This window comes from Channa argus, chromosome 11, assembly GCF_033026475.1.
Source record: "Channa argus isolate prfri chromosome 11, Channa argus male v1.0, whole genome shotgun sequence".
Taxonomy (NCBI): domain Eukaryota; kingdom Metazoa; phylum Chordata; class Actinopteri; order Anabantiformes; family Channidae; genus Channa; species Channa argus.
Window position 1 is genome coordinate 6,307,794 of NC_090207.1, and position 17,805 is coordinate 6,325,598.

Here is a 17,805-nt window from a genome sequence, read left to right on the forward strand (position 1 = left end):
GGTAGGATAGAAGCTTTCAGAAAGCAGTGCTTTAATGCTAGAAATTAGAGTTTTACTCTGCATTGTTCTGGGAGTTATTAGGAGGTATATAACTCTAAAGTATCGTTTTCACCCTTTAATTTCATTAATTTTTTCTCTCCTCCTTTGGTCTTATCCATTAAGGTTATCAGTGTCCTGTTAGACAAACTACACACATGCTTGCAAGGTGAAAATGCTGGACACTGGAGCACATTGTGTGTAAATCCTGTCTTGTTCAATTTTATGTCAGTTACATGGATTTGTCAAAGGCAACACACAGCAGCAGAGTAGAAGAATGAAGGAGACACATCCAGCATGAAGTCATGCCTCCATGTTTTCAAATGAAAGTCTGCCCAGGTCTGTTTAAAGTTAAAGCTAACAACAAGAGGCTTTAAAAGTCAAAATAGGTCTGTTTTTGATTTTTTTTGTAAAATTAACACAGTTCGTGCTGTGTGTGGACCTGCTACTCCACCGCTTTACTCTCACTGTGTTGTTTCCTACTCTGATAATTTGATTAGGTTACTATTGCCATTTCCTCACTTGTTTTAATAGGCTGTGTGTCTAACATGCAGTTCAGTACAGCTTTGTATGGTTAATTCTCAACTAATCCAGTCTTGAAAAGTAATTGGAATCTCTTTATACAGAGCTCTACAGCAGTGTGTTAGTGTTTCTGGTTGTGTTTCTGGCTCCCTCACAAATCTACGGTCATGGTGAAATGCTCAAAACAAAGTAATCTACAAAGGTGCTGGGAAGTGGGCAGGTAACTATTGAAATGGCTATAGTTCTAATTTTTCAATGCTTGTTTTTTTTTCTGTTTTTGTTATCAAAATATTTCATAAAATATTATTTTTCAATTCATTTTTTTCTGAAAATTGCTAGGCAACAACAAAGTCTACGTGTGGTTAATGAGAGGAAACCTGGCTGCAGGCAGGACATGCAATAAACAACAGAACTAATTGTGATAGGCCGAGATACCTGCCAATCAAGCGACCATGACCATAAACATAAAATACCTTAATGGAGCAATGTTGTCAGGACTGCTACAAAGACACATTTAATAATAGACACATAGTGCCTATTCAAATTTATTTTTTAGGAGAGATTTCTGGGATCAACTATGATTGGTTGAGCTTTGAGCATGTGCTGACGTGCAGGTGTTACCTTCATCACTGTTATCCTTTAAGCAGAAATTCTGGCTGGCAGAGTGTATTATATTTTGTATTATGCACGATGTCGATACTGCATGATACTAAAGTGCTCTGTTCTTCTTTCAGTGCGCAGGTTTAGAAGAATTTAACCTCGTGGCTCTGCGCCTTAACATGTTTTTAAAGGTGATAGCAAACATTGTGGCTTATGTTCAGCTACTTGGGACAGAACTTGTTTTCCTGAAAGAATTGTTTCAATAAAAAAGCAGTAACATAGCAGATATGTCCTCTAATAGCAGATTTTTCTGCTGCTACAGGAACTGTCTTATAACATCACAGGAAGTACAAAAGTTTGCTTTCAAGCTCAGCTAAAAACAAGTTCACTGCTGCATGTGCAGAAAACCACAATGTTTAGATGATTAGAATCAAAGTCAAGCACAACCCACCTTTGCATGTTCAGCCACAGCATTATGAAAACCAGTAATTTAATCTGGGTGAACATTGCTTGATGAATGTTTAGCAGGTCCTAAAACCCTTACAGCTTGTTTCTCTCAGCATGGAGTTGCTTGTTGATCAGGAATTTCACAGTAGCTCCACTAGGTAAGTAGCAGGTTATATAATAAAATACCAGAGTGCATTGAATCTCAGTCTGAAATGTAATGTACAGTTGCTTCAAGAATCTAATGGTGTTTTATTGCTGCAACAAAATGAAAGACATCTCTGAAGTTTTACCCTGATCTATATCTAACGCTTAAAGTCAAAGTATGCAATATTTGCATTATAGATGTATGCTCCATAAATTATGGTGATAAGCAGCGGTGCTATCAAAGCTGCTTAGAGATACTGTATTCACCTTTAAACGTTTTGAGTGAGACTTGCCTTTCGGACCACTTGGAGAGGAGCAACAGTTTCTGTGTAATTAGAAAGTTTTGTAGCATTGTCATTTATTCTGATTTCATACTTGAAGGGCTCAGAGTATGGCAGAGTCTAAAGAGTATGTTTGTCCTCTAGTGGTCTAAATGGAAGATACCTGTCCAACACGAGTTGGAAAAAGTAAAGTCAAATCAAAAGCTGTAGAACATTGGACACATTTAATGTGTGCTTCTTTCGGCTTGTCCCGTCCGGGGTCGCCCCAGTGGAATGTGTTTCGCAGGTTCCGCAGCCTTCTGTATCCCAAGCCAATGCTCTACCACTGAGTCTCATTCAGGTCATTTTGTTGTTGAAACATTCTGGTCAAGTTTTCTGTGCCATCTTTGATTATCAAACAATTTCACATTCATCAGGTGGGAATCACTGCGCTGACAGGGAATAGTGAATCTTGTAACGTCGCCTATATTACATCAAGTTCTTTTAAAATAGGCTTTCTCATAAAAAGTGCCACACATTTAAGATCATGCCCCAGAGCACCTTTCATTTGTCAATGACATATTTTAATAAGAACAACGTTTCTTTCTTGGATATGTCAAATGTTCTATTTCTCAGACACAATACATTTAACTTAATTTGCCATTTTCTGAGCTTGATTGTAGTTTTATTTCGAGTATGTTGGAACCTTTATTGGTACCTTTATATTAAACAGAATCCTTTGTGGTACTTTTCAATCTCATTCGGGCTTTGAGGTTTCCTGCTTTATACCATGTTGAGCCTTAAGCTCAAGGGAACGTGGTCTGGATCTGTAAAACCAATTGGTTTTGGGTATCAAAGAAATGGGGAATGGCTGCTTGTCTTGAGAACATTTTCATAAGTCATCCATGGCAATACATTCATGAAACCTCCACTAGAGTTAACAAAAAGAGCAGGAAGTATAGTCATCAATAATGTGGGTAGCACTCTTAACTGCACATTTGTGTCAGACCTCCTTGACGGACCTTGAAATAAATATGACCGCGGCATCGTTCAGATGCTGATTCAAGGCCAAGTTATAAGAAATTCTGCTGCAGTGCTCTTACTTTGGCTTATACAAACTTCTGTGGAATAAAATGTTTTAGGGTTCTGCGCACAAGGTAGCTAAGACCCTCAGCATGCACCTCATGCACTTGCAGTATACAACAGCTGACACAGTAAAGTTATCTCCGAAAACCAAACGTGAACCATCCTCCTTGTCGGTGCTGTCGCAGGCCACCTAACTCCCATTAAGGTTATTATTGTGACCTATTAAAGTTAAAGAACAAGTCCTGTATCCATAGCACATCAAGTTGCAGATGCAGTTTGGTGAAAGAGAAGCAGAGAATGACACAGATCTCGAAGCTTTGAGTATTCCTGTCCATGTGTAATATTTTTAGAATCCCTGTAGCTTTTATATCAAGTAAACTTCTGAGGGTGGTGCATGGGACATTTTTCTATTTTGAAATGTTTGCTTTGTCAGAAAGGGAACAGAGCAAACCTGGAGTCAGAGATTGTGATAAATGGTATTCAGGCTCTGATAGAAAACACTGTTACACTCGTGTTTAGAAGACGCTAGCCGTGTTATTTGTCTGTGTACAGATTCTGCACCCCTAAGCCTACAGCTTATCGACAATCGTGATAAAAGATTTAGTTATTTAGACAGTGGTGTTGTTGTGTGTTGAAACAGCAGAGCGTGCCGAAGCATCAGTGCACCATTTCTGGATTAGCTCCGTGTTCTTTTTAACCCCAGGGTAACTGATACTGCTTTTCCCCTATGGTTGTCTCTGCAACACTAGTAAATATACTATGTGCCACAGAACATCTGGCGGTTATGTTTTTATTTGATTGTTTTATTCATTTTTTTTTTTGTCTCATCACTAGAGTGAACAAAGGAGTATGGTCAGATCTGTTCTGTCATCCAGATTATTTTTGAGTTTAATATTCTGTTTAATGTTTATTTCCAGACTCTACCAAGTAGTTGTAGTTGCTTTTTGTTTCAGGCAAATGTGCATGAAATTCCTATTACTGCTAATCGTCAGGGGGTTTTGTATTTTGTGTATCTGCATGTTTGTTTGTGTTGAATATTTGTTCACAAGACCTTATCTTCTCTGAGGTTACACTTTAGCTCATCATTACTTGCATCATGATCGTTAACTTCTTTCTGATGGTCTGTGAAATATTTTAATAGGCTCTTTGTATCCAACAGGCCCTACATACCAGGACACTTTTTAGATGAGGACATATTCATAATACCATTATTTATATTTGACAGCCTTATTAATGTTCAAAGATCCGTGGCAATGATTTGCACACACGGGGGTTTTTGTGTCGCTGTGGGTGTGGCGGCTGTTCATTGTGGAAGAAGTCCTGCTGTATTTATAGTTGGAGCTACTTTAAAACATGATGAGGTGCACAGTGCCATGAAAAGAAAGGGCTGCAGTGACACACCAAGCCCCTGCTTCTCACCACAATGACTTCATCTGGGTTAACAAGTGGCACTTGAGTGCACCACAGAGATGACAGACAGTACAAATTATAATACCATTTTACCATAACTACATTATTAATGTTTTGTTTTTTTTGCTTTTTTGTGTGCTGATTACGAAGCTAAACAGCCAACCAGAGACGTTTCTCTAACTGATTGGACCAATGACAATTTCAACAATCTGACTGCTTGTTATGATGAAGTCTAGTTTATTTTTAAATGCCAACTACTGTAAATATGTGAACAAAAATAAATCGGATAATATTGCACTAATGTGTGCCTTAAAAGGGTGGGCTGAAACACCAGCACTGGGATCCATAGGTGTTTGACACTACACAGTACCAGATTCTGTTCATTGTCTCTAGGGTCATTACTAAATTTGAAAGTAGCACAGACTCACAGAAGGGTTTTGGTTTTTTTTGGAGTTTACTGTTGACACAGTATGAACATAAAAGCATCATAGGCATTGGTGTATATACTATAATGCCGTCTCTTTTAGAACATAGAATTCAAAACTACATTCAAATATTATTAGAAGAGGGGAAATGCTACTAAATGGTAAAAAACACCACCAACTACACGCGGATGTACTAACTGGACAGTGTTATCAAACCAGTGCATAAGCAAACAACAGTTGGTGAATGTATTTTGAAGTCACGTTTCCTTTTTCTAAAGTTTCAAGCATGAAAAAATGACCATAATGTCCCTAAAGACAGTCTAACCATTCAAAATTGGCTGATTCCTACAGACGAGCGAGTGTGTGTGTGTGTGTGTGTGTGTGTGTGTGTGTCTGCTTTAATTGCCCTCCCGCTGCTGCCTCTCCTTCCTTTTCTTTTTGCACTCTGAAGTCATCTTGTCAGACAAGGTATCAGTCTCTAAAGGTGTCTTCTGTAAGCACAAGGCCATGATTACCTGTTCTGCCTCCTCATTAGTCACAACAAGTGCTCTACATCATAGTTAATAATGTTTCATTCCTGCATTAATCTAACCTACCAGCAGCATAAACATCATCCTTGTGGTTAAGAAGTTGTTTGGTGAAGCCCCCGCTCTAAGATCTATTATAGTCCAAGATGTCCCACTCAATACTTTTCACAGCTTCATCTTGCCATATGTGTTGAAAGAAGACTTTGATGTAAAATTTGAGGTATGGTCATTTCCTATGGTCTTGTCCACATCAGGTAAACCAAAGCGGGTATCCATCAATTCTTCAACGTTTTGTGCATGGACTAAAACATCTTCCAAACATTGTCTTTAACACTGTAATGAACTTCTAATTCTCATTTGCTTATCCTTAAATAAGATACTATGTTCAGGTTTGCTAATTTGCTCAAATGTGGTTTAGTCAAAGTTCCCACATTGCTGATTGTTTTAAGACTGGGTTAAACAGCGAAGCATTTAAAACAGAGGCATACGTTAGTTTAAAAAAGGTTTATTTTTTTATTTTATTGTTTCTCAAACCAAGGTATTAAAATGCACTGAATTACAAATTGTATTTTCCCAACCTGAATGCATGAATGTGACCATGAACTAATTTAATAAGTCCGTACTTCTTTCTCTTACAGTCAGGTATTTAACACTGTAACTCGGTGGCTTCAGTGGTAAAATCGTGTGTTTTTTTTTTTTTTTGATGTGTGTGTTGGCCGAGGGCCCTGTGTGTATTATTGCGCTTCTATACACTGACCCATATACATTTACGCTGATAGTTTGTCACTGTTCCCTACAGGGTGCAGGTGGAGTTCTATGTGAATGAAAACACCTTTAAGGAGAGGCTGAAGCTTTTCTTCATCAAAAACCAAAGGTCAAGTAAGTAGTACAGCAAACGGGGAAAATCATGCCATTCTGGTGTCTTCCCTTATTGCAAATGGTAGGAGGGTTGCTGCTGCCAGACATACTCAGAGCTAGATGAACAAATAATGGAGGAAATGACAGCCAGTGATGACCCATATCCAATTTCTGCCTCAGCTGGGGAATGTAATATTATATTAACTGCCTCGTTGTGAATCTCCAGGATTTTGTTGATGTTTTTTTTATAAATATTTGTTTTTGTTGTGTGTGTGTGTGTGTGTGTGTGTGTGTGTGCATGCATGCGCACTGTGAACCAGTGTAGACAAAAGAAAGTGGCTTTTGTTTTTTTAGAGATGAGGCAGAGCTGCAGTGTTTTTCTCATTAGTTAGATAACACTGATGCCACGACATTTCTGACATTGGTGCAGTTCGGTGGTTTGGTGCATTTTGTCGACTTGTCATTGTCACTAAGCCTCAACAGTCTTTGACATAAAACAGCAGAGTCTAATGAAAATGTCACACTTTGGCTGGAGGGGTCTGTCGATTTTATTGCATCACAGCACTGTTTGTGTTTGTCTACTTTCAAATCACCTTAATACTGACAATGGCTTTTCCTGACGAGGTCATGTCATGATTGATTATTCCAGGTAGTTTCTCAGTTTAATTGGAAATAAATAGTGCAGCTAGCACCACCCTCTGGATACCCAGCACATCATCAGCTAAGTTTGTGTTCTGCATTTTTGGTGTTGCAAGTCTGTTGTGCTTATCAGTCACTTACAGATATTATTGCCCTTCTGGGCCATTTTTGTGTAATCGTACCAGTCAATAATCTTTCTGTGTAGACATTTGTCATCCTATAAGCCCATAAACATACTTATTTAATTTAATGTTGGAGCCTTTTATTATACAGAATCTTATACAGCTTGGAGTTTGTTTTTTTTTTACTAAAGGTATTTTATCTACCTCAACTACTAGTAATGCTGCGGCTGAATTAACTGTCTCATAAGCAGTGACTTGGTTCCATTTGTCATTAGCATTAAAGTCATGATCCCAGAGGTGGTTGTAAGGCAGCAGAGTTTAAACATTAAATGTCATGTGTAACAAACTAAACTTAGCAGCTTCATAGTTGTTACAAGGCCTGTGAAGAAAATACATGAGATTTATATGAACAAACACTGAGGTATCGAATTATTTAAATTAACCACATTTATAGTCAGATTTTTCTGTTTTTATTCCCCAATAGGCCTGAGAATCCGTCTGTTCAACTTTTCGCTGAAGATCCTCACCTGTGCCCTCTACATCCTGAGAGTAAGCCTGGATAACCCCAAAGAGATTAATGGTAACCCATGGTGAGAGTCACACTCAGTAATAATATTAATAATTCACTCATCAATTCCTCCTTTGCTCAATATGTTAATTTGCTTTGGTCTTTTTATTTATGCTTTTTATCTTGAAATGCTCCTTGTAATGCCAAACTGATGAAATCCCTTGCCGTATACCAGAGGATATTTCCAGAAAGTGTTGGCTTTTGGCTTTTATATAGAAAGTTTTGGATTTTTACTTTGATCACATTAAATATTTCTTATTGGAGTCTTCTACTTCTAATCTACTTCTACAGTTTCTCCTAAAACTAAAAATGTTAACACCACATAAGATCAGTACCTCTGTTTGGTTTTAATGAAAAAAAAGTTGTCTTGAATTAAGTTGTCTTATATATTTCTGTATTATGTTTGTCTAAAACACACGCAGTAAGTAAAAATAAGTAAAGCTAAGTTGCTCCTTCTGTGCAGTTATGTCGAAGTAGCAGACTGTCTGTATTGTAGTTGCTGCCAACAGCTTTCAGAGACACATTGGGTTTATTCTTTATTAGCTAGTGGAAATGTTTCCCATTGGGCAGGTTTCCACTCGCGCACAACCACCACACACAATTTTACACATATTCTCTGTGTTTCCCTTGTTGCTGTTTTAATCTGCAGTGCAATATGTCGGAACAACAGTTGGACAAATACAGCCGAGTCGCCAGAAATCAACTGGTACGTTTTGAACAAAGTGCGCTCATTTTCTGTGCTGCAATTATGTTGTGTGTTAGGAACATTTTTTTTTTTTATTGTTCTTGGCAGGGATTTGATATTCTGGGTGAATAGACGAGTTCCTGTATGGGCAATACAGGTGAGAATAACCATGAGTGAAAGCCGGCATAAATCAAATTGCACTGCATAATTCTGAATTCAGCCCAAACATACTAGCCTCCATTTATTAGATAAAAGCTGTGCAGAGTACAGGAGTTCTTTGTGAGCACTGAGGAGTCAGAAGAAATGAGTCTGCAGTTTCTGGGTTGATTTATCTCCCTGTCCCCCTCTGCTCCAGGTGACAGTGGCCTTAATCAGTTTTTTGGAGACCATGCTTATCACATATCTCAGCTACAAGGTAAAAGATCCCAATGCACACTCTCTCTCTTTAATTCATGCAGACGTCTGCCTCTCTGTAATAAAAGTTCAGCTCTGCCCGTTTGTTCTCTTGTGGCCTGACAACTTTCAGTCTCCAGTCCAAGAGCCAATACTGATGCATATATCAATGACTCAGGACACTAGTGTTTTTTCATTACTTTTAGACTTGGACAACACACATTGCTATGCAGAAACATGTTATAGAAGTGGAAGTGCAGCTTGTGTTTTACATTCATCATCTCAAGCTGCACATCTGTCCTGAGTCCTGAGTGCATGTACATTGAAGGCAGGGTTGTGTGAGTAGTGACCTAAAGTAATCAACATTCTGTAGAAATAGAGATTTGGAGAGTTCAACACAGAAAATTCACATGAACTGTACATGGACATTATATTTTTGTTCTTTTATATTTAAGCGAGGTGGACAATAAATTATATATGTAATGCAGTTTAGTTAGACTCAAAAATTTTATTTTTTTTTTTGCTTAGACATCCTATTCATACTATGTCTTACAAATATCTGAAAAGTGTGTCGTGTATTTGTATGCAGCCCCCTTCACTCTGATACCACTAACTAAACTCCAGTGGAACCAGTTGCCTTTGGAAGTCATCTGTGTGTAATTTAAGTATAAATACAGCTGAGGTTTGTTAGAGAACATTATGATGCTGTTTGTTCACTAAAGTCCAAGGAACACACCAGACAGGCCAGGGATAAAGTTGTGGAGAAGTTTAAAGCTGTACAATCTATCATCCGAAAATTTAAAGAGTGTGGCACAACTGGAAACCTACCAAGACATGGCCGTCCACCTAAACTGACAGACTGGCCAAGGAGAGCATTAATCGGAGAAGCAGCCAAGAGGCCCATGGTAACTCTGGAGGAGCTGCAGCGATCCTGTACACTGCACATCACCCTGAACACATCATCCCACTGTGAAATGTGGTGGTTGCATCATGTTGAGTGGTTGCTTTTCTTCAGCAGTTTCTGGAACTATGGATGGAGCCAAATACAGGACAATCTTAGATCTAAACCTGTCAGAGTCTGCAAAAGACTTGAGACCGGGGAGGAGGTTCCCCTTCCAACAGGACAACCCTAAACATACATCCAGAGCTACAATGGAATGGTTTAGATCAAAGCATATTCATGTGTTTGTATGACCCAGTCAAAGTCCGGATCTAAATCCAAGATTTGAAAATTGCTGTTGAGATGCTCTCCATCCAATCTGACTGAGCTTGAGCTATTTAATACAAATACAAATGCACGCCACACTTTTCAGGTATTTGTAAAAAACGTTTGAAAACAATTTAACGTTTTCCTTGTACCTCACAATTATGCACTTTGGGTTGCTCTATCACATTAAATTCCAATAAAATAAATTTACATTTCTGGTTGTAACATGACAAAATGTGGAAAATTCCAAGGGGTAGTTTTTCTCGGCACTGTACGTTTGCTTTTCTGAGACTGATTGTGACTGTTAGAAATAGGTTTTTTTTATCGGTTTCATCTCCTTTCCCCGTGGTTCCCCTCTAAAAGGGTGGTCTGGATTTAATAAAAGCCATCTTTTGAACATCATAACATCATTTTATATCAGGCCATGTTTTTTTTTTTTTCTCATTCGTCAGAAGGTTGTTTAGGGACACTGGATTCATTTCACAAGGGGAAATGCCAAATTGTATTCTTAGTGATGAAATATAGACTTGTAAAATGTTGTGTTGTACACTTTTTTTTATTGGGATTTTTATAGCTCTATTACAGAGAGAAACTATAACTGAATTGCACCTTGTAAACAGTCCTGGGTTCTAAACTATTGCCGACCCACTTGCTGATTGTACAATTAGCTAGTATGTACTCTCTGCGTTGTATTCTCTGGCCTTTTGAAGATGCCATCAACCATGTATTGCTAGTTTAAAAAAAGTGTCCCTTTCCTTCATTCGAAGCGCTATTAAATAGATACTATAGGATGTAGTGATGTAATGATGCTCATGAACTAAATTCACATGGTTTATAAAGTAAACTCATAAAGTAATAACATCTTGAACAGCTGTAATTACAGAGATTGTTTTAATTGTGAAAGATGCACATCAAAATCTTGCTCAGCTTACAAGCACGTGCTTTAGCGCATTATGACCAAAAATAAACCAATGAGCACTTTTGTTTTTTTTGTTTTTTTTTTAATTGAGCCAATTTGTATTACTCCACTCCAGCTGTGATAAACGCAGACTAATATTTATATTGCTTATGTCAAATAGAGATTTGATACGGTTACTTGGCACCGCTGACTTCCTCCAGTGCTCATTATTACTGAAATTACTCTTCTCTGTAAAATAATCTCCCCCTTTCTCTTATTTTCTAGGGGAACATTTGGGAGCAGTTCTTCCAGATATCCTTCATATTGGAGATGATCAACTCAGTGCCATTTATAATAACAGTGAGTAGTTAATTGAATTAATCGACCAGTCGGTCCTGTTTTTCTGAAACCTATTAACTCGGGCTCCTTTAATTTAGGCTTGCGGTCATTTTGGTATAGGATTTCTCTAAGCAATCCCTTAATGTAATGTTAATGCCCCATTACCATTTGTACCTTGTGACAGACCTAACAAACCAGCCACATACACATGATGGAGATTTCTGAGATATATATATATATATATATATATATATATAGATATAGAGAGAGATAGAGATAGATAGAGAGATAGAGATAGAGAGAGAGAGATAGAGATAGAGAGAGAGAGATAGAGAGAGAGAGAGAGAGAGAGATAGAGAGAGAGATAGAGATAGATAGAGAGAGAGAGATAGAGATAGATAGAGAGAGAGAGATAGAGATAGATAGATAGATAGAGAGAGATAGAGATATATATATATATATATACACACACACATACACACACACACACACTTTTTTTTGTCTGTATTGTCTACATAAATTCACTATTGTGTTTCAGCGTAGTATTTTTACCGATTCAATAGTTCACACTTCCCTCTTCAATATTTCCTTCTTTTCCTCCAGATCTTTTGGCCTCCATTGAGAAACATATTCGTCCCCGTATTTCTTAACTGCTGGCTGGCCAAAGGTGCCCTGGAGAACATGATTGTGAGTATACTGGATCTATTGTAGATGAATTGCAAAAACATTGCTGATACATATGTTCGTTTTTAACACTGAAGGCTTCAAATATGTGAGTAACACTTGCTTTAAGAGCTGTTTGTGTTTGTACATTTTAGCCATCTGCTAAATTGTCACTAGCATGCTAGTTGTGCTTGCTTTTTTTAGATGGCTATTAAAGGTAACAGCAGCCATTAGTTCAAATTGACCACCTGGCGTCTTGTTAGGAGGGGATATATTAGGCATTCAGGACGGAGCTAACACATTTTTTACCCCCCATCAAACTGTTTGCTTTTAGTTTAACTTTGAACAGGCCCACATGTATACTACAGCATTCTGTCTCAGGGATTTGCAACCCCAATTTAAAAGTTCGGATGATGTAAAACGTACATAAAAACAGAATGTAGTAATTTGCAAATCTCATCAAGCCATATTTTACTCACAATAGAACATAAACAACATATCAGATGCCTGCAGTCCCCACCTTTCACCAATAGAAAACATTTAGCGCATCATAAAACAAAACATCTGGGAACAAAGGGCCAGCACTGTTGAGCAGCTAGAATCCTGCATCAGACAAGAATGGGAGACTCCTCTCCTAACGGCAACTAGTTTCCTCACGTCCCAGATGTTTACACACAGTAGTTAAAAGAAGATTTTGAGATTTGTGGCTGTCATCAGATTCAAAATGAGCAAATATTTTCTGTGAAATGGTAAAATGTCTCAGTTTCAACCGCTGATATGTTGTTTATGTTCTATTGTGAATACAATATGGGTTGATGGGATTTGCAAATCATTGGATTCTGTTTTTATTTAAATTTGTACACATCGTCGCAACTTTTTTTGAATTTGGGTTGTATATGGCATGTTGTCTAGATGGTCACATAAACTAGATATTCTTCAAACTTAACCCACAAAAAGCAAAGGATAGAAAAGCCTGCTGCACAAAATTCTGTTGTTGGAGTGTCAATATTATCCAGGACTTGCCATGTGTGCAAAGTGTCAAAGTACATGGAATTCAAAGCAATTAGATGATATCCAACTGGTGTAGTGAATGGACTCGCTATGATTCAGATAAGACCGTGACGGTAGTTGGACAGATGGTGGTTTCTGGGGCCAAGCAAACCAGCACATGGAGAAGAAGCAGTGACAGTTTGGTGAGGCCGTGAAAGGAGAACATGCTAACAAGGTGCTACTGAAAATGAGTCATGAGCTGCTACATTTCAAGGCGGGGAAATGTGACCTGAGTACTCAAATGTTCTAGTAAATGATGAGAGCAATAATGAGGATGATTCATGATTTTTTTTTTTTTTTTTATTTAAGGTTTTTAGTGCCATGTTTATAGTCCTGCACAAATGTACTGTACAATATGTGTACAAGAAATGTGCAGGTGAAGGCAAAGTTAATAAATGTAAAGGCAGGAACTGCCAGTTATATCAGTAGGTCCATCTGCTTGCCTATGTACTGTAACAGCTCTTTTTCCCTCTGTCCAGAATGATTTCCACCGTGCCATCCAGAGGACCCACTCTGCCATGTTCAACCAGGTGTTCATTCTCATCTGCACATTGCTGTGTCTGGTTTTCACTGGGTGAGTAAGCCCCTATCCCTGCTGTTGGACACGGACGTGAAGCTGTGGCCATAGAGGCTACTGGCCCTACTGTTCACTGGCCCTAATGTAAACATTATTAACATAGCTTTATTAGAAGTAGATATAGCACTTTCCTTAGCACAGTGGTGTAGAATTAGACTGAAAGTTGGCTATAATGTTTACATTATGGAGCCAGTTAACTCCTGTTACTGGCAAAACCAAGTAAATATGTAACAATTTGTCGAAATATTAAATGCTTTTGCTTTCATCATTTCTCGTTTGAACCATTTTATGACCCAAAACTGTTGATGAGAAGATCGAAAGTGTATACTGTTGTTTTAGCATATTACAGAGGGCAAGTGAGAGGCTAGGAGCAGCAAAAGGGTAAATTGAGGAAACACACGTGACAGCACTTACTAACCCATCCCTTTCTTTTCCCATTTCCTATTGATTTCCAATTGTCTAACACCTGCTGTTTTAACTAAAGATGTCACTTCTTAGACCTTAGCTCTTTGGCAGTCTTCATGAACCTTGGCCACCACCCAGCATCTACATTGTCCACTCCACTTTATCTGTCTGGACACCCTCATCCCCATCGCCTCAGGGTTTCAGTAAATCTTCAGTAAATCAATGAAAAAACACAAATAAATTAGCCAAGGCAGTGATGTGGAACCGACTAAGTAATCAATAGTGTCACTTTATACTGAGCGGGAGCCTAAACTGTCTCGACTTAAATGCCCTTTAATAGTGAAGTTGATACTGCAGGCTACATCAGTACATTGAAATAGATTGCCCTTATTTGGTGCTTTATGACATGTCTGATGTGATTGGATAACTTTTATAATGGAATTACGTTTTGGTAATTTTTCTGCAGAGCTTGTGGGATTCAGCACCTTGAAAGAGCCGGGAAGAACCTGTCCTTGTTTGACTCCTTTTATTTCTGCATCGTCACCTTCTCCACTGTCGGCTATGGGGATGTTACACCACAGATCTGGCCGTCCCAGTTGCTGGTGGTCATTCTTATCTGCGTCGCGCTGGTAGTGCTCCCACTGCAGGTACTGAAATTATTTTACTGAAAGCTAATGTAGCTGTATTCTCGAAGTGCACTGAGGGGCCATACTTCAGTAAACCTTGTATTATGATATTATACATGCAGTGATTGCCTTCTTTGGGTTATCATCAAAAATGTAATTACATTAAATCTGAACTTTTCTTGTAGCTGAGAGCAAATACAAATCTAATAAGATGCTTACTTCTCTGACATTTTGAGCTGTGGAAGAAGTCTGTAAATTGGCCTAATAATTCAGGCCAAGTCATCCTGGCTCAGAATTGCTACATGATATAGTCACTGTGTTATTTATTTGTAAAGATCACAAGCCTGTCCATCACTTCAGATGTTCTGAAATGTTTTCTGTCCCTGTAGAGGAAATTGGGTGGGAAATACAAATTAATTCCTCATGCTGGCAAACTGATTGCATCAGCAGTATCACTCTAGTGCCTTCCACCATCTGTGTCCCGATAGCAGATCCCTCTCCTGTTCATTATTTATTTTAATCTTGTTACTTGTGACATCTGGTTGATGTTGTTGTCAACGTGTCAGTTTGAAGAGCTTGCATACCTGTGGATGGAGAGCCAAAAGTTGGGGGGGAACTACAGCCGCCACCGGGCTCAGACAGAGAAGCACGTAGTGTTGTGTGTCAGCTCGCTGAAGATAGACTTGCTGATGGATTTCCTCAATGAGTTCTACGCTCATCCCAGACTACAGGTACAGTACAATTTTAAAAGTTGGCTTAAACTATGAAAATACACAGACGTGGACGAAATTGTTGGTACCCTTCAACGGAAAAAAAGAACACCACAATTTTTCAGAAATAACTTGAAACTACATAATCCAAAGTTTCCACCAAAACAAAAAATAGAGGAATAAAATTCAGACTTTGTTTTTAAATTTTGATTCAACGACAAATTAAATTGGCCCAGACAGTTTTGTCATACATTATTGAATTATAATAATATTTCAAATGTAGTTTTTTTTTTTCTTTAATTAGAATCACACCAGTCTTCAAACTTGTAATCGATCAATTAAACTATTAGACCTGGAGTAAAGTTGTCATATTTAAAAAGAAAAAAAAAACATTGTGTTGAATCAAAAATTAAAGACAAAGTCAATTCTTTCTTTCAAATAGTACAGTATAGTTAATATTGTACAGATGTTATACGTTTTGAAAATGAGTTCGACTCTCTCTGGCTTGCAGGACTATTACGTGGTGATCCTGTGTCCGACAGAGATAGATATTCAGGTTCGCCGCATTCTTCAAATCCCTCTGTGGTCCCAGAGGGTCATCTACCTGCAAGGATCTGCCCTAAAAGACCAGGACCTTATGAGGGCTAAGTGAGTGAATGTACTGGATTCTTACCCTTAGACAAACACGTACTGTATTTAACATACGTACACATGTAAATACTGGTATATCAAACTTAAAACATTAGCATCAGCAGATGTGAGTGGCATCCTTGAAGCACCCTAATCTGAGCCCTCTTAAATGGTGCTGACATTTCTGATGAAAATATAATATCATTTCTGATATTACTGCTGAAAATAAAACCAGGTTGAGTAATAATGGCAAGTTCTTATGTCAGTCTTTGAACATGTGTCTTTATGACAAGTCTAGATTTTAGTTTTGCACATCAATTTTTGTGCATAAGAATTGAAATTAAATATTATTGTAAAGCATGTGTACTGGCAATGCAGAGCAGCTGAGCTGTGGTTAGAGGGCGAGATACTTACAAGTTGGCTTGGCTGCCCTCTGCTTGCACATCAGCGTAATGGGATTTCAGTCTGTGTTAATGGTCTGCTCACATCAAAGGCCACACACGGGCAAACATTAAGCTGACAAAAGATCACACAAGAATATGTTTGACTTGGAAGTGTTGCCTCTGTACATGCAAAATATCGATGCATCAGTATTTCTGATAAAGTATTTCTTTAGACATAAGCTTTTTACATAAGCTTATTACATAAGACAAAAGCTTATGAAATAATGATTATTTTCTTTAGACATAAGCTTTTTTTTAAAGCACTGATCGTCTCCTAAAAATGAATTTCACATTTGGCTGAATATATTCTATACAGTCACCAATCTATAAACCTGCCTGTCTGTGTTTCTGAATTTGTCTGTTTGCCTTTCTCTCAATCGTCAGGATGGACGATGCTGAGGCCTGCTTCATCTTGAGCAGCAGAAACGAAGTCGACAGAACTGCTGCTGTGAGTCACATCAGGTGGAATTTGTCAAAGCAGTCACAAACTCTGTTTTGTTCTTAGTATAGCATTTTCACAGTTTCCCTTCACACTCTACTTCTTCATTAAAATTAGCCGAGAGATTGGATATGATGCTCTGATTCTCTAAAGTATCAAGAGCACAATGAGTCTGCAGGGAAAACTTCTCGGTCCATAAAATTTGTATTGCATTTTCAAATTAGCCATTGGAAAGATGAGTGAAACAGAAGACATTTTGTTCCACAGGATCACCAGACTATTTTAAGGGCCTGGGCTGCCAAGGACTTTGCGCCAAACTGCCCTCTCTATGTCCAAATTCTCAAACCGGAAAATAAATTTCATGTCAAGTTTGCTGGTAAGTGCAGGCAGACTACACACCTACAGAGACAGTAGTTCTGGACCCTTCCAAACCCATTGTTGCCTTCTTGTTTCTACCTATAGATCATGTAGTATGTGAAGAGGAGTTTAAATATGCCATGTTGGCGCTCAACTGTGTGTGTCCAGCCACGTCCACCTTAGTCACTCTCTTGGTTCACACCTCCAGAGGACAGTGAGTATACGTACAAGTATTTACTGTATATTTGCATTTATTTGCAATCATATGCAGTGTGCACTGTTGCTATAGAAAAACGTATTTAGTGGGTTGTTATCAGGGTCTCAAATTGTTCTTCCTAACAGGGTATTGCATGTTTCATTTAAATAAAGTTATCTTGGCTTAGTATAAAGACCGGAAAAAGCTAGTTCTAGCTCTGGCTACATGAGAATAAATTCCAATAGTTTTAAACTGAAAATATCTCATGAGTAGCAGTTAATTACTTATGAATCCATGGCCATTCCATGTATAAGTAGTCATCTTGAAGTGTCAGCCTGGGTCTCAGCCTGACATTATTTTTATTAACACTGATGTTGTGCTGTTGAGCCTCTGGAGCAGCTTAACGTCTGTGAAATGCTTTTATTAAGTAAACTTTAATCCTTTTAGCTTTAAGTGGTCTGTTAATGTTTAATGTCCTTTTAAAGTTATTATTTATATGGACAGATTGAATAGATGATTAGTATTAGAGAAAGACTGATGCTC

The 17,805-nt window shown here is 38.1% G+C and overlaps 1 protein-coding gene across 24 annotated transcripts in view; it reads left to right on the forward strand.

The window, feature by feature from the left end:
- The window catches only part of kcnt1b (potassium sodium-activated channel subfamily T member 1b), a 62,718-nt gene that overhangs the window by 28,938 nt on the left and 15,975 nt on the right, over window positions 1-17,805 (forward strand). For 21 of the 24 annotated variants that reach the window (XR_010915485.1, XR_010915486.1, XR_010915487.1 and 18 more), the window contains 14 exons: window positions 6,257-6,336; window positions 7,561-7,666; window positions 8,294-8,350; window positions 8,438-8,486; window positions 8,685-8,744; window positions 11,113-11,187; window positions 11,770-11,853; window positions 13,359-13,453; window positions 14,328-14,508; window positions 15,054-15,218; window positions 15,709-15,845; window positions 16,655-16,718; window positions 16,977-17,085; window positions 17,172-17,280. Coding sequence is in view for 21 of the 24 variants with exons in the window: in XM_067520255.1 (XP_067376356.1) it covers window positions 6,257-6,336; window positions 7,561-7,666; window positions 8,294-8,350; window positions 8,438-8,486; window positions 8,685-8,744; window positions 11,113-11,187; window positions 11,770-11,853; window positions 13,359-13,453; window positions 14,328-14,508; window positions 15,054-15,218; window positions 15,709-15,845; window positions 16,655-16,718; window positions 16,977-17,085; window positions 17,172-17,280 (1,371 nt within the window). In the remaining 3 variants the exon portion in view is untranslated. Of the gene's footprint in view, window positions 1-1,704; window positions 1,764-6,256; window positions 6,337-7,560; window positions 7,667-8,293; window positions 8,351-8,437; window positions 8,487-8,684; window positions 8,745-11,112; window positions 11,188-11,769; window positions 11,854-13,358; window positions 13,454-14,327; window positions 14,509-15,053; window positions 15,219-15,708; window positions 15,846-16,654; window positions 16,719-16,976; window positions 17,086-17,171; window positions 17,281-17,805 lie in introns of those variants that run through there. The other 3 variants (XM_067520258.1, XM_067520257.1, XM_067520256.1) reach the window with 2 other exon arrangements.